The sequence below is a fragment of the Aotus nancymaae genome, unplaced genomic scaffold (assembly GCF_030222135.1).
Source record: "Aotus nancymaae isolate 86718 unplaced genomic scaffold, 86718_ANA_hifiasm-v0.15.2.pri h1tg000049l, whole genome shotgun sequence".
Classification (NCBI taxonomy): Eukaryota; Metazoa; Chordata; class Mammalia; order Primates; family Aotidae; genus Aotus; species Aotus nancymaae.
The window spans coordinates 25,769,337-25,783,286 of NW_026988463.1; the positions used below are offsets into that span (position 1 = coordinate 25,769,337).

The following is a 13,950-nucleotide window of genomic DNA, read 5'->3' on the forward strand; positions in this document are numbered from 1 at the left end:
AGTGGAACAGTAGCAGGAGTTGTGATTTTATCTTACGCATAGAAGGAAGAGAGTTGAACCTGCGTGATGTAGGGGCATTTATGCTGGGGAGGACAGGGAGAGAGGAGAGCGAGGTGGGGACCCTTTGTGAAGGTTACTGCATATCTATGGAGGGCTTTGGCATTTATCCCATCATCGGCGTGGTTCTCCACTCTGTCGTGTGAAGAAATCATCTGGAGAACTTGTTCTGAGTGCAGAGGTTACCTGGAGGCTGCCCTTGAGACAGTGGTCCTCACACGGCATCCTCCCGGCTCCCCTCCGACTGCAGCTGCCGCGGATGTGGGACAGTCCCCGCTTGTGGACGGTGCCCTGCCTCAGGTGCTCGTGGGGCGCTCTGCCAGGGGAGCACACTCAGCCTGTGCATGTGTGGGGGCATTGGTTCCCCGAGGGCAGCCTTCAGCAGGCAGTGGATCCATGTCCCAGTCTCAGAGAGACATTTGCAAGGTATATTTAAGCAGAAGACTCCCATGATCTGATTTCAGTTAAAAAGAAAAAAAAAAACTCACTGCTGCATAGAAAATGAAATGTGAGTGCAGGATTTGGAGGAGACAGCCCAGAGTAGAAGCGGAGAGACCAATTAGGAGGCGACAGTGATGTCTCTGGCAGAGACCCTGGTGGCCTGGGCCAGGAAGGCTGCAGCACGTTCAGGGCAAAAAGGTCAGACCCCGGAAGTGTTCTGGAGAGAGAGGCGAGGGACAGCTGACAGACCGGATGGGCGAGTGGGAAAGTGAGCTGGATCGAGGGGGCCGCGAGGTTTTTGGCGACTGCTTCAGTGATGGAGCCGTTTTTAATATAGGTGAAGGCCAGGCTTGGAGAAAGTCATTTCTTGGAGTTCCGCAGAGAACCCTTGTGGGAAGGAACACCAGTTGATCACAGCAGTGACCAGCCCCCAGAAATTGAGTTTTGCCTTTTTCCTGCCCTGTCTTACTTTCCCCATTTCCTCTTGGAATCACCTGCCAAATACAAGTCCTTGTCTCCGCCTCTGCTTTTACGGTACCCCAATTACGATACCCGCGGAGGCCAGGGAGGCTGTATTGTATAAGCACTCCAGGCTTTGTGGCGCAGATGGTCCCAGGAACTGGACTTTAAAGAACACTGCTATAGGCTGTGAAAAAAACATGAAGGATTTCACACAGGGGAATGACTGGGCAGATTTGCTCTTGTAGAAAATTAACTCTGGTGGCAATGTGAAGTTGAAGTGAAAGTAGCAAGAGACAGGAAGCAGGGAGACCAATTAGTAGGCTATTACAAATGTCCCACCAGGAGGTAATGATGACGAAGGCAGCGATTGAGGCCGCCTCTTTATGAAAGTCCTTTGATTTATAGAGTATATAACGGTTCGCACAGAAATGAGACTGAGCCTCGTTTCACACCCCCAGGGCTGTCGTTTTCAAAAGCTCCCATTTCCAGCATTTCACATTTTCTTTTCTTTTTTTGGTATCTTCGACTTCCAAAATTTGATACATCAGTCTGATGCCATGCATCTCCGTTTTGTTAAATCTTATGATTTCAGGATCTTGACATGGGTGCCAAGGACGTGAAGCTTTACGTCAACAGGAACCTCATCTTCAGTGGCGAGTTAGACAAAGGAGATAGGGAGGCCCCGGCGGACCGCAGCATCCTGGTTGACCAGAAGAACGAGAAGAGCGAGCGACTGGAGAACGCCATGAACGCTCACTCGGAAGAAAGCAGAGGTGCCCACGAGATGGCTGGCAACAGGGACAAGGAGCTTAGTCTCGGTTGCTCACAGCCAGCTGAAACATTAGTGGATGCAAAGCGTTCTTCACGAGGAAATGTGTCTGGCGAAAGGATGAATTCTACTAATTGCAGGAAAGACAATTTGTCCCCGTTAGAGGAATATTTGAGACTGTCAGCAGCCCCCGCTTCGATGGGTGACAGACCCAGTGCTCCTGCCACCTCCCCACCTGTGAGGTGCCCTCCTGTCCACGAGGAGTCCTCTCTCATCCAACAACTGGAAAACCTCATGGGCAGAAAAATCTCTGAGCCACCCGGGAAAACGCCACTGTGGTTACAACCTTCTCCCACTGGGAAGGACAGGAAGCAGGGAGGCCAGAAGCCAAAACCCCTCTGGCTTAGTCCTGAGAAGCCACTGGCCTGGAAGGGCAGGCTTCCGTCAGACGATGTCATTGGTGAGGGTCCCGGAGAGACCGAGGCAGGGGATAAAGGCCCCTGGCGTGAGCCAGGGCGGGGGACCAGCCGGAGTGTCAACACCAAGGAGAGACCCCGGAGGGCAACCCCCAAAGTCTACAGTGATGACGTAGACATCTTTAACGAGCCCCCCAACAGAGAGCACCCTGCTAGTGGGAGAAGGGGCTCAAGGAAGGATGCTGGCAGCAGTAGTCATGGTGATGACCAGCCAGCCAGCAGAGGTAAGCTCCAAAAAGCAGCCTGACTTTGGCACCATCACCCCAGTGCCTCTAATTGGCATGAAGCTATTTAGCTCCCTGGACCTCACTTTCCTTATCCGCAAAACAAGGTGGTGGTTCTCAACTAAGGGTCACAAAATCACTGTCTCAGGGGTCAAAGAGGTGTATCAATGAGTGAAATGGGCAAGACATTTTGCATGGTAAATTCATAGATGTGTTTGCCATTGCCACCAAGATATGTCCCTTTGCTCATTTTTCTTGCAACCCATGGCTTTTCCAAGCCATTTCCAATAGACTTTGTTCTTCTACCTTTCATAGAGACGTTGATCCGTGGTCATTTCGCTTTACCCTTAACTGTACTGTTAGAGAAATAGCTGGCTACAGTGGCCAGGCCTATAATCCCAGCACTTTGGGAAGCCGAGGCAGGAGGATTGCTTGAGCCCAGGAGCTCGAGGCTGCAGTGAGCCGTGATTGCACCACTGCACTCCAGCCTGCGTGACACAGCAAAACTCTGTCTCAAAGAAGAAAAAGAAAAAATAATAACACACGTGTAATGATGCATAGCAATTGACACTTGCCTGGGTATTGGAAGTGGCACAGGGAATGGTGAGGACTTTGGCAATTTGGAAACCATAAGCCCACCCACAGGGCGGCTGCCACTCCACTCAGGTTTCTAGTCAGCATTCAGGAGTGCAAGGCCAGGCCAGGTGCGGTGGCTCACACCTGTAATCCCAGCACTTTGGGAGGCTGAGGCAGGCAGATCACCTGAGGCCAGGAGTTCAAGACCAGCCTGGCCAACATGGTGAAAACCCTGACTCTACTAAAAATAAAATTAGCCAGGCATGGTGGTGTGTGCCTGTAATCCCAGCTACTTGGGAGGCTGAGATAGGAGGGTCACTTGAACCCAGGAGGTGGAGGCTACAGTGAGCCGAGATTGTGCCACTGCACTCCAACCTGGGTGACAGCAAGACTCCATCTCAAAAAAAAGAATGAATGCAAGGCCAGTGTACCAGACCTCCCCTTTCCCTTTTTCAAGACAAACCAGAATTTTTGTTTGTTTGTTTTGTTTTGTTTTGTTTTTGAGATGGAGTTTTGCTCTTCTTGCCCAGGCTGGAGTGCAATGGCATGATCTCGGCTCACTGTAACCTCCACCTCCCAGTTTCAAGCGATTTTCCTGCCTCAGTCTCCTGAGTAGCTAGGATTATAGGCATGCGCCACCATGCCCGGCTAATTTTGTATTTTCAGTAGGGATAGGGTTTCTCTATGTTGGTCAGGTTGGTCTCAAACTCCTGACCTCACATGATCCACCCGCCTCTGCCTCCCAAAGAGCTGGGATTACAGGCATGAGCCACTGTGCCCGGCCAATGTTTCTTTTTTTTTTTTTTTAACTTTGGCAACTGAGATTATTTTTAAACCACTGTATGTGTCAAAAAAAAAAAAAAAAAAAAAAAAGGCACATCATCTTTTGGCAGGACTCACCCTGAGAGCTTTGTGAACTTTGCAGTAGATGATCTTCAAGGGTATTCCTGATTCTGAAAGGAGAGTCCATCAGGGCAGGGATTCTCCATGTTTACACTCAGATTTGGCTCCTGGGAAGGAGTATGGATAGCAGCTAGGAGTCAAACCATTGAATCCAAACTCGGCCACTTACAGACCTGGGACCTGTAGCCAGGCACACAGCTCTGGGCCTCAGAGTTTCATCTGTAAAATGGTAATGACTTCCCTACCCAGTAGAGGGGGAATGAGATAATGGCCTCTCAATAGCAACACTGAGCCTGTCACGTGATGCGCGCTCGGAGAGCAGTAGCCATTATTTCAGTACTAGCGTGGCCAAGGTCCTTTTCCATCCACAGAGCACTCAGGCCTACCATGCCAGAGCTCACCCCTTGAGCCTCTGGATTTAACCCCACCCCCTACCACATGGGAGCACAAGCCCTGGAGCCAGGCTGCCCGGGCTGGTTTCCTGGCTCCATCACCTCCAACCCACACCCTGCTAAGCCTCAGTTACCTCATCTGTAAAATGACACTAATAATACATGGGGTGCTGGGAGGATCAAATGAGATCATACTTGTGGAGCATTTAACACAGCGCCTGGCACATAGGAGCTCCCAAGAGATGTTAACTGCTCTGACATCATCACCACCCACTCTGTGATGATGCCTCTGGGTGAAATATCTATGCATAGCTAAGACATGCATTTTTTTTCTGGTTTTAGTTTCTTTCTTTTCTTTTTTTTTTTTTTTTTTTTTTTAGTTTTTATTTTAAGTTCCAGGATACATGTGCAGGATGTGCAGGTTTGTTGCGTAGGTAAACGTGTGCCATGGTGGTTTGCTGCACAGATCAACCCATCACCTAGGTATTAAGGCCAGCATGCATTAGCTACTCCTCCTAATGCTCTCCCTCTCACTACTACACCCCTCAGCAGGCCCCAGTGCATGATGTTCCCCTCCCTGTGTGCATGTGTTCTCACAGTTCAGCTCCCACTCTTAAGTAAAAACATGCAATGTTTGGTTTTCTGTTCCTGCATTAGTTTACTGAGGATAATGGCTTCTGGCTACATCCATGTCCCTGCAAAGGACATGATCTTGTTCCTTTTTTTTTTTTTTTAAGAAGCCTTGCTCCGTCGCCCAGGTTAGAGAGCAGTGGCACAGTCTCGGCTCACTGCAACCTCCACCTCCCAGGTCCAAGCGATTCTTCTGCCTCAGCCTCCCAAGCAGCTGGGATTATAGGCACACGCCAGCATGCCCGGTTAATTTTTTGTATTTTTAGTAGAGACGGGGTTTTACTGTGTTAGCCAGGATAGTCGTGAGCTCCTGACCTTGTGAACTGCCCATCTCAGCCTTTCAAAGTGCTGGGATTACAGGGGCACGCCACCACACCCGGTCCAATCTCATTCCTTTTTATGGCTGTATAGTATTTCGTGGTGTATGTGTACCACATTTTCTTTATCCAGTCTATCATTGATGGGCATTTGGGTTAATTCCATGTCTTAATGCATGCATTTTTTAAATGATTCAAATCAGCATCTTCTCTATTAGGGCTCTCCCTAATAGAGATATACCCCTGACCTGTCACTTAGGATACAGGAACAAGTTCCTCAGACTCCGAGTGTCTTCCTAGGCCCAGCGGCCTCCCCTGGTCCCCCAGCCTCACAGATTGTTGCTGCTCACCCCTTCTGAAACTTAACACCAAAGCTCAGTCAGTGTCAGGAGGAGGATAAAGTGGAAGGAAAGAGTTGAGGAGCTCTCCGAGGGCAGGTACCTGGCTCATGGCAGGTCCTCCGCAGTGTGGGAGGGTCATTATAAGAACTGCAGTGACCAGGTGCACAGCATGCTTGTGGTAAGCTAGGCTCTGGTCCAGGCACGTCACCCAGATAACCTCACGGCAGACTCATTTTACAGATAAAGAGAACCTGAGATTGAAGTCACATTCTGTAGGTCACATAGACAGGGTTAAAGCAGGACTCGAACCCAGGCAGATCAGCTCTACCATATGTGTTTCCAAACACTACTCTATAGTAGTCACTGCCTGTGGTCACAGCCATCATCACCCATTTGCCCCAGAAAACCAGGCCATTCCAAGCTTTCCCAACACACAGTCGTGCAAAGCCTCCGGGAGTTCCGAGGCAACTGTGTTATTCTAACTCGCCCAAGTTCAGGAGATTTTGTTTCACTTTAATTTCTTTCCAAGCATTTCAGGCTTGGCTCAATGGCACATTAAGAACCAAGCCCTTGAGATTTCATGCTTGTTAAGCCAGTCGAGCTAAAAAGGAAAGTTGCTTAGAAATTTTAAATCATCCATTACCTTGAGCCAAATCCCATAGCCATGCCCTTCCGGAAAGGTGCAGGCCAGCCCACAAAGAATGCTTGTATAAAATGACTATCCGAGTTCTGTTCTGGGATTGGAATTGTGCTGCCTGTATAAGAGAGCGTCTGGGGACTGGGTGCACTGTCTCACACCTGTAAACCCAGCACTTTGGGAGGTGAAGGTGGGAAGATTTCTTGAGGCCAGGAGTTCAAGACCAGTCTGGGTAATATAATGAGACCCCCATCTCTACAAAATTAAAAAAAAAAATAGCTGAGTGTGGTTGTGTGCATCTGTAGTCCCAGCTATTCGGGAGGCTGAGGCAGGCGGACCATTTGAACCTAGGCACTGAAATGCCTGAAAAGAAATTAAAGTGAAACAAAGTCTGCAGTTCAAGTCTGGAGTTCAAGGCTGCAGTCAGCCATGATCGTACCACAGCAATCTAGCCTGGGTGACAGAGTGAGACACTGTCTCTAAAAAAATGAAAATTGGATTGGGCATGGTGGCTTACACCTATAATCCCAGCACTTTGGGAGGCTGAGGTGGGTGGATAACTTGAGGTCAAGAATTTGAGACCAGCCTGACCAACATGGCAAAACATCGTCTCTACCAAAAATACAAAAATTGGCCGGACGTAGTGGTGCACACCTGTAATCCCAGCTACTCGGGAGGCTGAGGCACGAGAATCGCTTGAGCTCGAGAGGTGGAGCTTGCAGTGAGCTGAGATCATGCCACTGCACTCCAGCCTGGGCGACAGAATGAGACTCTGTCTCAAAAAATAAAATAAAATTAATTAATTAAAATTAAAGTAATTGAATTTAGGGAACTTATAAAAATCAAGACAGAGCAGGATCCCATCTCTTAAAAAAAGAGAGAAAGAGAGAGAGTGAGCTTGAGAATTCTTATGCCCAGCAGAGCATCTCATTGAATGCCGTCTGTGTTTTGAAAGTATCTTCATCAGGAGTCAGTTGTTTACAGGTGAATGAGATCTCATCAGCCAGTTTGAGCTTGGGTGTTATTTGGTGAATCCTTAATGAACACCTTGACTAGTAACTATGTCCCGGCTCTTGTTCCTGCAACCAATTCCAAAGTCTCAGGGGAGAAGCTGATTGGTCTGCTTGGGTCGGGTGTCCACTCCTTGTCCAATCAGTGATGGCCAAATGGTAGTTAATGAGAATAAACATGGCTCTGTGGTATTCCGCTCAGTACTTCATCATTTCCTGTTTTAGTAGCAGTTACCACATACCTCATGGCAGTGCAGTTGAATTTGACAAACTTGAGTTCAGAGCTCCGTAGTCCTATTCATCTCAATCTAGGAGTATGTCAGAAACTTCGATAGCACCATCTCCTCATCGGGGGCCCCTCCCAGACTGCGTTGACTACAGATTGAAGGAGTGGCTTTCTGATGTCTGTGCAGATTGCAGAAATGATGGTGATAACAGGACAGAGCACTGACCTCAGCTGCTCCCCAATTCCCATGGAGTCTCCAGACAGAGAGTTCCATGGGCCCCCACCCAGCTCTCACATCAAAGACGTCTAAGAGCAAGCCTCCACTACTCTGTTTTTTATTTTTTGGTTGTTTTTTTGAGATGGAGTCTTGCTATGTCACCCAGGCTGGAGTGCAGTGGTGCAGTCTCGGCTCACTGCAACCTCCACCTCCTGGGTTCAAGCAATTCTCCTGCCTCAGCCTCCCAAGTATCTGGGATTATAGGTGTGCTCCAGCACACCCAGCTGATTTTTGTATTTTTAGTAGAGATGGAGTTTCCCTGTGTTGGCCAGGCTGGTCTTGAACTCCTGACCTTAGGTGATCCACCCACCTCGGCCTCCCAAAGTGTTGGGATTACAGGCATGAGCCACCGCGCCCGGCCATCTACTCCTCTACTTTTAAACCCAGAGTGTACAACTTGTGGAGAATAGGTTAGAAAGCAGACGCAGAATGAAAGCAAAGTCCCTGCCTGTCTGGCACATTCAGGCAGTGTCCCTGACACGTGACGTTCGGTGCTGTCTCCTCGGTGCACTTGGAAACCAACCCAGGCCATTCATTTTAGTCAATGGAAATCAAATCACATAAACTGAAGTCATGAGAATCCATATGGGTAGTTCCTTCTGCCAGATGTTAAGCGCCGTGCTGAGGGGAGAAGATGGAAGAAACCGCTGGTATCTTTAAATGGCAGATGAGAAGGAGGGGAAGGCAGAGGACAGGGGCAGGGGAACCGACAGATGGAGGGGGAGTCCCTTGGCCTCGAGGCCTGATCCCGAGGGCTGCATAATGGTTGTGCCAGCATCCAGCCCTTCACTGGCATTTCCACACCCCAGGGGCTATGCTGTGCACTGGGACACATCCAAGAGGGAGGATAAGGTGGCGGAGAAGGCCTCTCCAAGGAGGTGGGGGACAAGCAAAGCCAGCTACGTGGGCCCTGGGAGGAAGAGCACTCCTAGCAGGGGTGCAGCAAGGGCAAAGGCTCTTGAGGCCAGAAGAGACAGTCTGGCTAGGCAGCAGGAGGGCCAGCAGGGCTGGAGCAGAGAGATCATGGTGGAGAGGATAGAGGGGAGGGGGCAGGAGTCAGCAGTGGCCACACTCAGAGCTGTGGGTGTGGTGAGAGTCTGGTTGTCTTGATTCTTAGTGCAGGAGAGACAATGCCAGCTGGAGGGGTTGATGACAAACTCCTATTTTAGGCACTTGGAGACTGAAGTGACAAAGTGGACACATCTGGACCTCCTAAGAGGTTGTTGGAATTGAAGGATGGTGCCAGAACTTGACCCTTAAAGTTAAGCAGGGCCTGCCTGGGAACCAGGAGCTGAATGAGGGCAAGGAGGGATGGTGGTTTCAGGAGAGGAGTGGCCTGGGCCTTGGAACACCCCCAGACTAAGGGTGTGAGAGGGTAGGACTGGGGTGATGGAGAGAGAGTTGTTAGCGGGAGAGGCAGAGAACCAGGGAGGTATAGCAGCTCCTAAGCCAGTGGAGCGGGAGATACCAAATGGAAAAGGTTTGCCGGGGATGCCACACATAGACTGAGGACTGACAAAGACCGGGAGGTGATTTTCACTTAGAGAAGGCGTTTCAGTGGCAGGTTAGGGAATTGTAGGAGTCTTATGGATGCAAAGGCCAGAAAGACACCAGGAGTTTGACTTCAGGCACAGCTGGATCCAGAAGCTCAGAGGCTGTCATCGGGATCCTCCATCTCTTGGCTCATTTTCTCCATGTTGGCTTCATTCTCAGGCAGGTTCTCCCCAAAGGGCAGCAAAATGGCCTTTGGCAATTCCACCTCTACATCCTTCCAGCTTCAGCACCACCAGTTGAAAGAGAGCCCCTCTTTGAGCCAGCTTGGAAGGATGCTGTCAGCATTGAGACAATTAGATGGCCTGAAGGTGGGGAGGGGGGTCCCCAAAGGATCCGCCAGATCAGAGTGAAAGTGGAAGTGGAGTTTGGGTGAGCAAAATAATCCCACCGGAAGGAGGCACCAGGTGGCAGGGGCTTGAGAGAGGCTGGGAAAGCTGGGAAGGGTGGCAGAGCGCCTGAGCGAAACAAGCAGAAAATAGGACTGTGGTTGGAGGGAGCTGCAGAAGCAGGTCGCCTTCCTGTTTCTTCCTTTCTCCTCTTTCAGGTAGGAGAGATTTATGCATGTCTGCAGGCAGAGAGGGGAAGGTGCCGGTGGGGAAGGAGTGATTGAAGATTCTGGAGAGAGGAGATAATTGATGGAGCCAAGCCCCCTAGGAGACAGGCAGGAAATGGGGTGCAGGGCACAGTGCGATATGAAAGAAGGAAAAACAGAATGTCAGTGTCAGCAGCCGCTGTTTTTGCAGGATGACACCCTTAGATGGCGGTTAGCCAAGGCGTGGCTGTGAGAACAGGCCACTGCGTGGTGGCTCTCAAGTTCCATAAGGAGGAGCGCGGGGCCTCAGATGAGTCTGGGCCAGTGTTCTCTACGCGCTTGGGACACAGGCTGTAGCCACGTGTACGAGTAAATTCCTTACCTTATAATATACCTGGCTTACTGATTTTTTTAAAATAGCATTTTTGGCCGGGCGCGGTGGCTCACGCCTGTAATCCCAGCACTTTGGGAGACTGAGGCAGGTAAATCACTTGAGCCCAGAGTTCAAGACCAGCCTGGGCAATATGGCAAAACCCGTCTCGAAAAATAAATAAATAAGAATTAAAACCCCAAAAATTAAATAAAAATTAGCCAAGCATGTTGGTGCACACCTGTGGCCCCAGCAGCTTGGAAGGCTGAGGTGGGAGGATCACCTGAGCCTGGGAGGTTAAGGCTGTAATAAGCCATGATCATGTCACTGCACTCCAGCCTGGGTGACAGAGTGAGACCCTGTCTCAATCAATCAATAGCATTTTTTCTTGATTATAAAAGTGGTAAAGGCTGGGCATAGTGGTCATACCTATAATCCCATGTACTCAGAGGGCTAAAGCAGGAGGATCCGCTTGAGGCCAGGAGGTCAAGGCTGCAGTGAGCCTTGATCACACCACTGCACTCCACCTGGGCGACAGAGCAAGACCCTGTCTCTAAAAAAAATAAAAAATAAAGAAAATAAAAGTAATGCATGTGGGGAACTTTAAACAATCAAGCTGCAAAGAAGAAAATAAAAGTCCTTCCTGCTCCCCACCCAGAAACCAGGAACAACGTTATTAACACGGGTGCATGTCACCCGTACCAGGATACGCCACATTTAAAATGCATATCTGTCTTTTTCCATTTAACATTCTTCTACGAGCCTTCCACCTGCCATTAAATTGTCTTTGAAAACACCGTTAGAGTCACGTGACTGTGACAGGCCTCCAGGGCAGACCGTCTTGTTGCTGACTCAGACGCCCCGGGCAGCAGCATAGCCCCCGGTCATGTGAGTTTCTACAGTGGGGAGTGACTCCTGGCAACGTTTCTGACACAGCCAAGTCATCTTCCCTTGATTCGCACGATGATTGCATTCTTAGAAAATTCTGTCTGTGAAAAAATACATTGTGGTTTTGCAAAAACACCCAGATTCTGGAGTTGGGTGATCACAGACAATTTTTTTACTGACCTGAGTGCCCCGCAGGACAGTCAGAAGCTGTGTGGGACAGGAGACCAAGCTCTGAGCCGGGGTCCCCAGGCAGTGCAGGATGGTAATGTGCCTGGCCGTATCCATCCAGTGCTAGGAGGCCTCTTGGCTAAGGAGATAGCCAGCAGCAACAGCGCTGGTTTCTGGAGGGTCCCCCTGGAGGTGGCCCTGCTTCGCTGAGAGCCACCATAGGCGACAATCTCTAATGGTCTCCACTTCCACGCGTGCCACTCACAGACCTCCCTCTCTTGTGTCCTTCCAGAAGACACCTGGTCTGCCAGGATGCTGTCACGGTCAAGGTGGCACAGTGAGCAGGAGCACACACTGCACGAGTCATGGACCTCCCTCAGTGCCTTCGACCGCTCCCACCGGGGACGCATCTCCAACACGGAACTCCCCAGTGACATCCTGGACGAGTTCCTGCAGCAGAAGAGCAACCGGCACAGCGACCTGCCGCCCGCCAGGAAGGGGGAGCCGCCGGGGGCGTCAAGAGGGCAGGACGGCTGCTCTGGAGAGACAGACGCCGAGGGCGACTTTAAAATCCCCGTCTTGCCTTATGGACAGCGCTTAGTCATTGACATCACGTCTACCTGGGGGGACAGACACTATGTCGGCCTCAATGGAATAGAGATATTCAGTTCCAAGGGTGAGCCGGTGCAGATTTCAAACATTAAAGCGGACCCCCCTGACATCAATATTTTACCAGCCTATGGGAAAGACCCCCGCGTGGTGACCAACCTCATCGACGGGGTGAACAGGACCCAGGACGACATGCATGTCTGGCTGGCCCCCTTCACGCCAGGCAGGTCCCACTCTATCGCCATCGACTTCACGCACCCTTGCCACGTTGCCCTGATCAGAATCTGGAATTACAATAAATCTCGGATACATTCCTTCCGAGGCGTGAAGGACATCACCATGCTGTTAGACGGCCAGTGCATCTTTGAAGGAGAAATCGCCAAGGCCTCGGGAACCCTGGCAGGAGGTACGGCGCGTCTGTAAGAATGCTCTCAGAGCCCCTATCTGCCACTTGCTGAGGGTCTATGGGAAAAAACAGACCAACTGGCGAGCCAACAACAGATCCGTTCTTTCCTTTCTTTCTCTTTCTTTCCTTCTCTTTTCTTTTTCTTTCTCTTTCTTTCTCTCTTTTTCTTTCTTTCCTTCCTTCTTGCTTTCTTTCTTTTCTTTCTTTTCCTTTCTTCCTTCCTTCTTTCCCCTTCCTTCCTCCATTCATCCTTCCTCCCTCCCTCTTTTCTTTCTTCCTTTCTCTCTTTCTTTCTTTCCTTCTCTTTCTCTTTTTCTTTCTTTCTTTTCTTCCTTCCTTCTTTCTTTTTTCTCTCTTTCTTTTCTTTCTTTTCCTTCCTTCCTTCCTTCTTTCCCCCTTCCTTCCTCTATCTGTCTTTCCTCCCTCCCTCCTTTCTTTCTTCCTTTCTCCCTCTTTCTTTTCTTTTCCTTCCTTCTTTCTTTCTTTCTCTCACCCTGCACAATAGCATGATCTCAGCTCACTGCAGCTTCAACCTCCTGGGCTCAAGTGATCCTTCCATCTCAGCCTCCTGAGTAGCTGGGACTACAGGTGCACCAACACTCCTGGCTAATTTTTGTATTTTTTGTAGAGACGAGGTTTCGCCATGTTGCCCAGGCTGGTCTCAAACTCCTGGGCTCAAGTGATCCACCCACCTTGGGCCTCCCAAAGTGCTAGGATTACAGGCATGAGCCCCTGTGCCTGGCCACAGACCCGGTCTACTCATCCCCTCCCACAGCATGGATGTGCTAGGCCTGACCTCATTCAGCTCCTCCATAAAGCACCTGTCTTGGCCTGGCCCCTAGAGCCTGAGTCTGAGATGGGGTATTCTTTGGCAGGTGACTTATGGAGGGTATGCTTCTAGGAGAAACCTGGCGTAGTGAAGCAAGGATATAGTTTCCAGGAAGCGCAGCCTCAACCAGATCTCGAGGGAGCTCTGGAACATAAATTCCAGGTCTCTCCTGCCTGAAGGTGAAGGAGCAGGGCATTAGAACCCCACCTACCAGCCGCTCATTGCAGCCAAGTCTTCCCAGGTTGTGCGTGTAACTCCCACACCCTTCCAGACAAAGCACTCCAAGAAAAGGACCCAAGGGGGTCTGGGCGGGGTATCACCAGCATCTGGCATAGTGCCCCGCCCACACCAAAGAAATGCCACTGGCCTGATGACAGATCACAGGTCACAGTAATTCTCATGAAATGTGGTCCCTTCCTTAGGTCCGTGTGATGCTTATGGTCTGTGCCTTCCATTTGCAAATCTGTGAAGACTAATAAGGCTACACGAATCAATACCAGTTAGGGGTATGCGGGTGTATAGCACAGAAGTGGATGGGTCTGGGCTCTTGACCGACAAATCACTGGGATGTGGAGTCAGCTGACCCTTCTGTCGTCTTGGTAACCCATCAGCCCCAGAGCACTTTGGAGACACGATCTTATTCACGACCGACGATGACATTCTCGAGGCCATATTCTATTCTGATGAGATGTTTGACGTGGACGTGGGGGGCCTGGCCAGCCTGCAAGACGAGGAGGCACTGAGGAGGCCCAGCACAGCCGACGGCGACGGGGACGAGCGGCCCTTCACCCAGGCTGGACTGGGGGCCGATGACCCGGTAGGCCTGGAGCTGGGGAGCTGTGAGGGAGACCTCCAG

General features: G+C 50.4%; 1 protein-coding gene across 2 annotated transcripts in view; it reads left to right on the plus strand.

Annotated features, from left to right (window-relative positions):
* The window catches only part of KATNIP (katanin interacting protein), a 221,421-nt gene that overhangs the window by 178,862 nt on the left and 28,609 nt on the right, over positions 1 to 13,950 (plus strand). For both annotated transcript variants that reach the window (XM_012464613.2, XM_012464614.3), the window contains 3 exons: positions 1,553 to 2,429; positions 11,543 to 12,265; positions 13,706 to 13,911. In XM_012464613.2, coding sequence (XP_012320036.2) covers positions 1,553 to 2,429; positions 11,543 to 12,265; positions 13,706 to 13,911 — 1,806 coding nt within the window. The remainder of the gene's footprint in view (positions 1 to 1,552; positions 2,430 to 11,542; positions 12,266 to 13,705; positions 13,912 to 13,950) is intronic.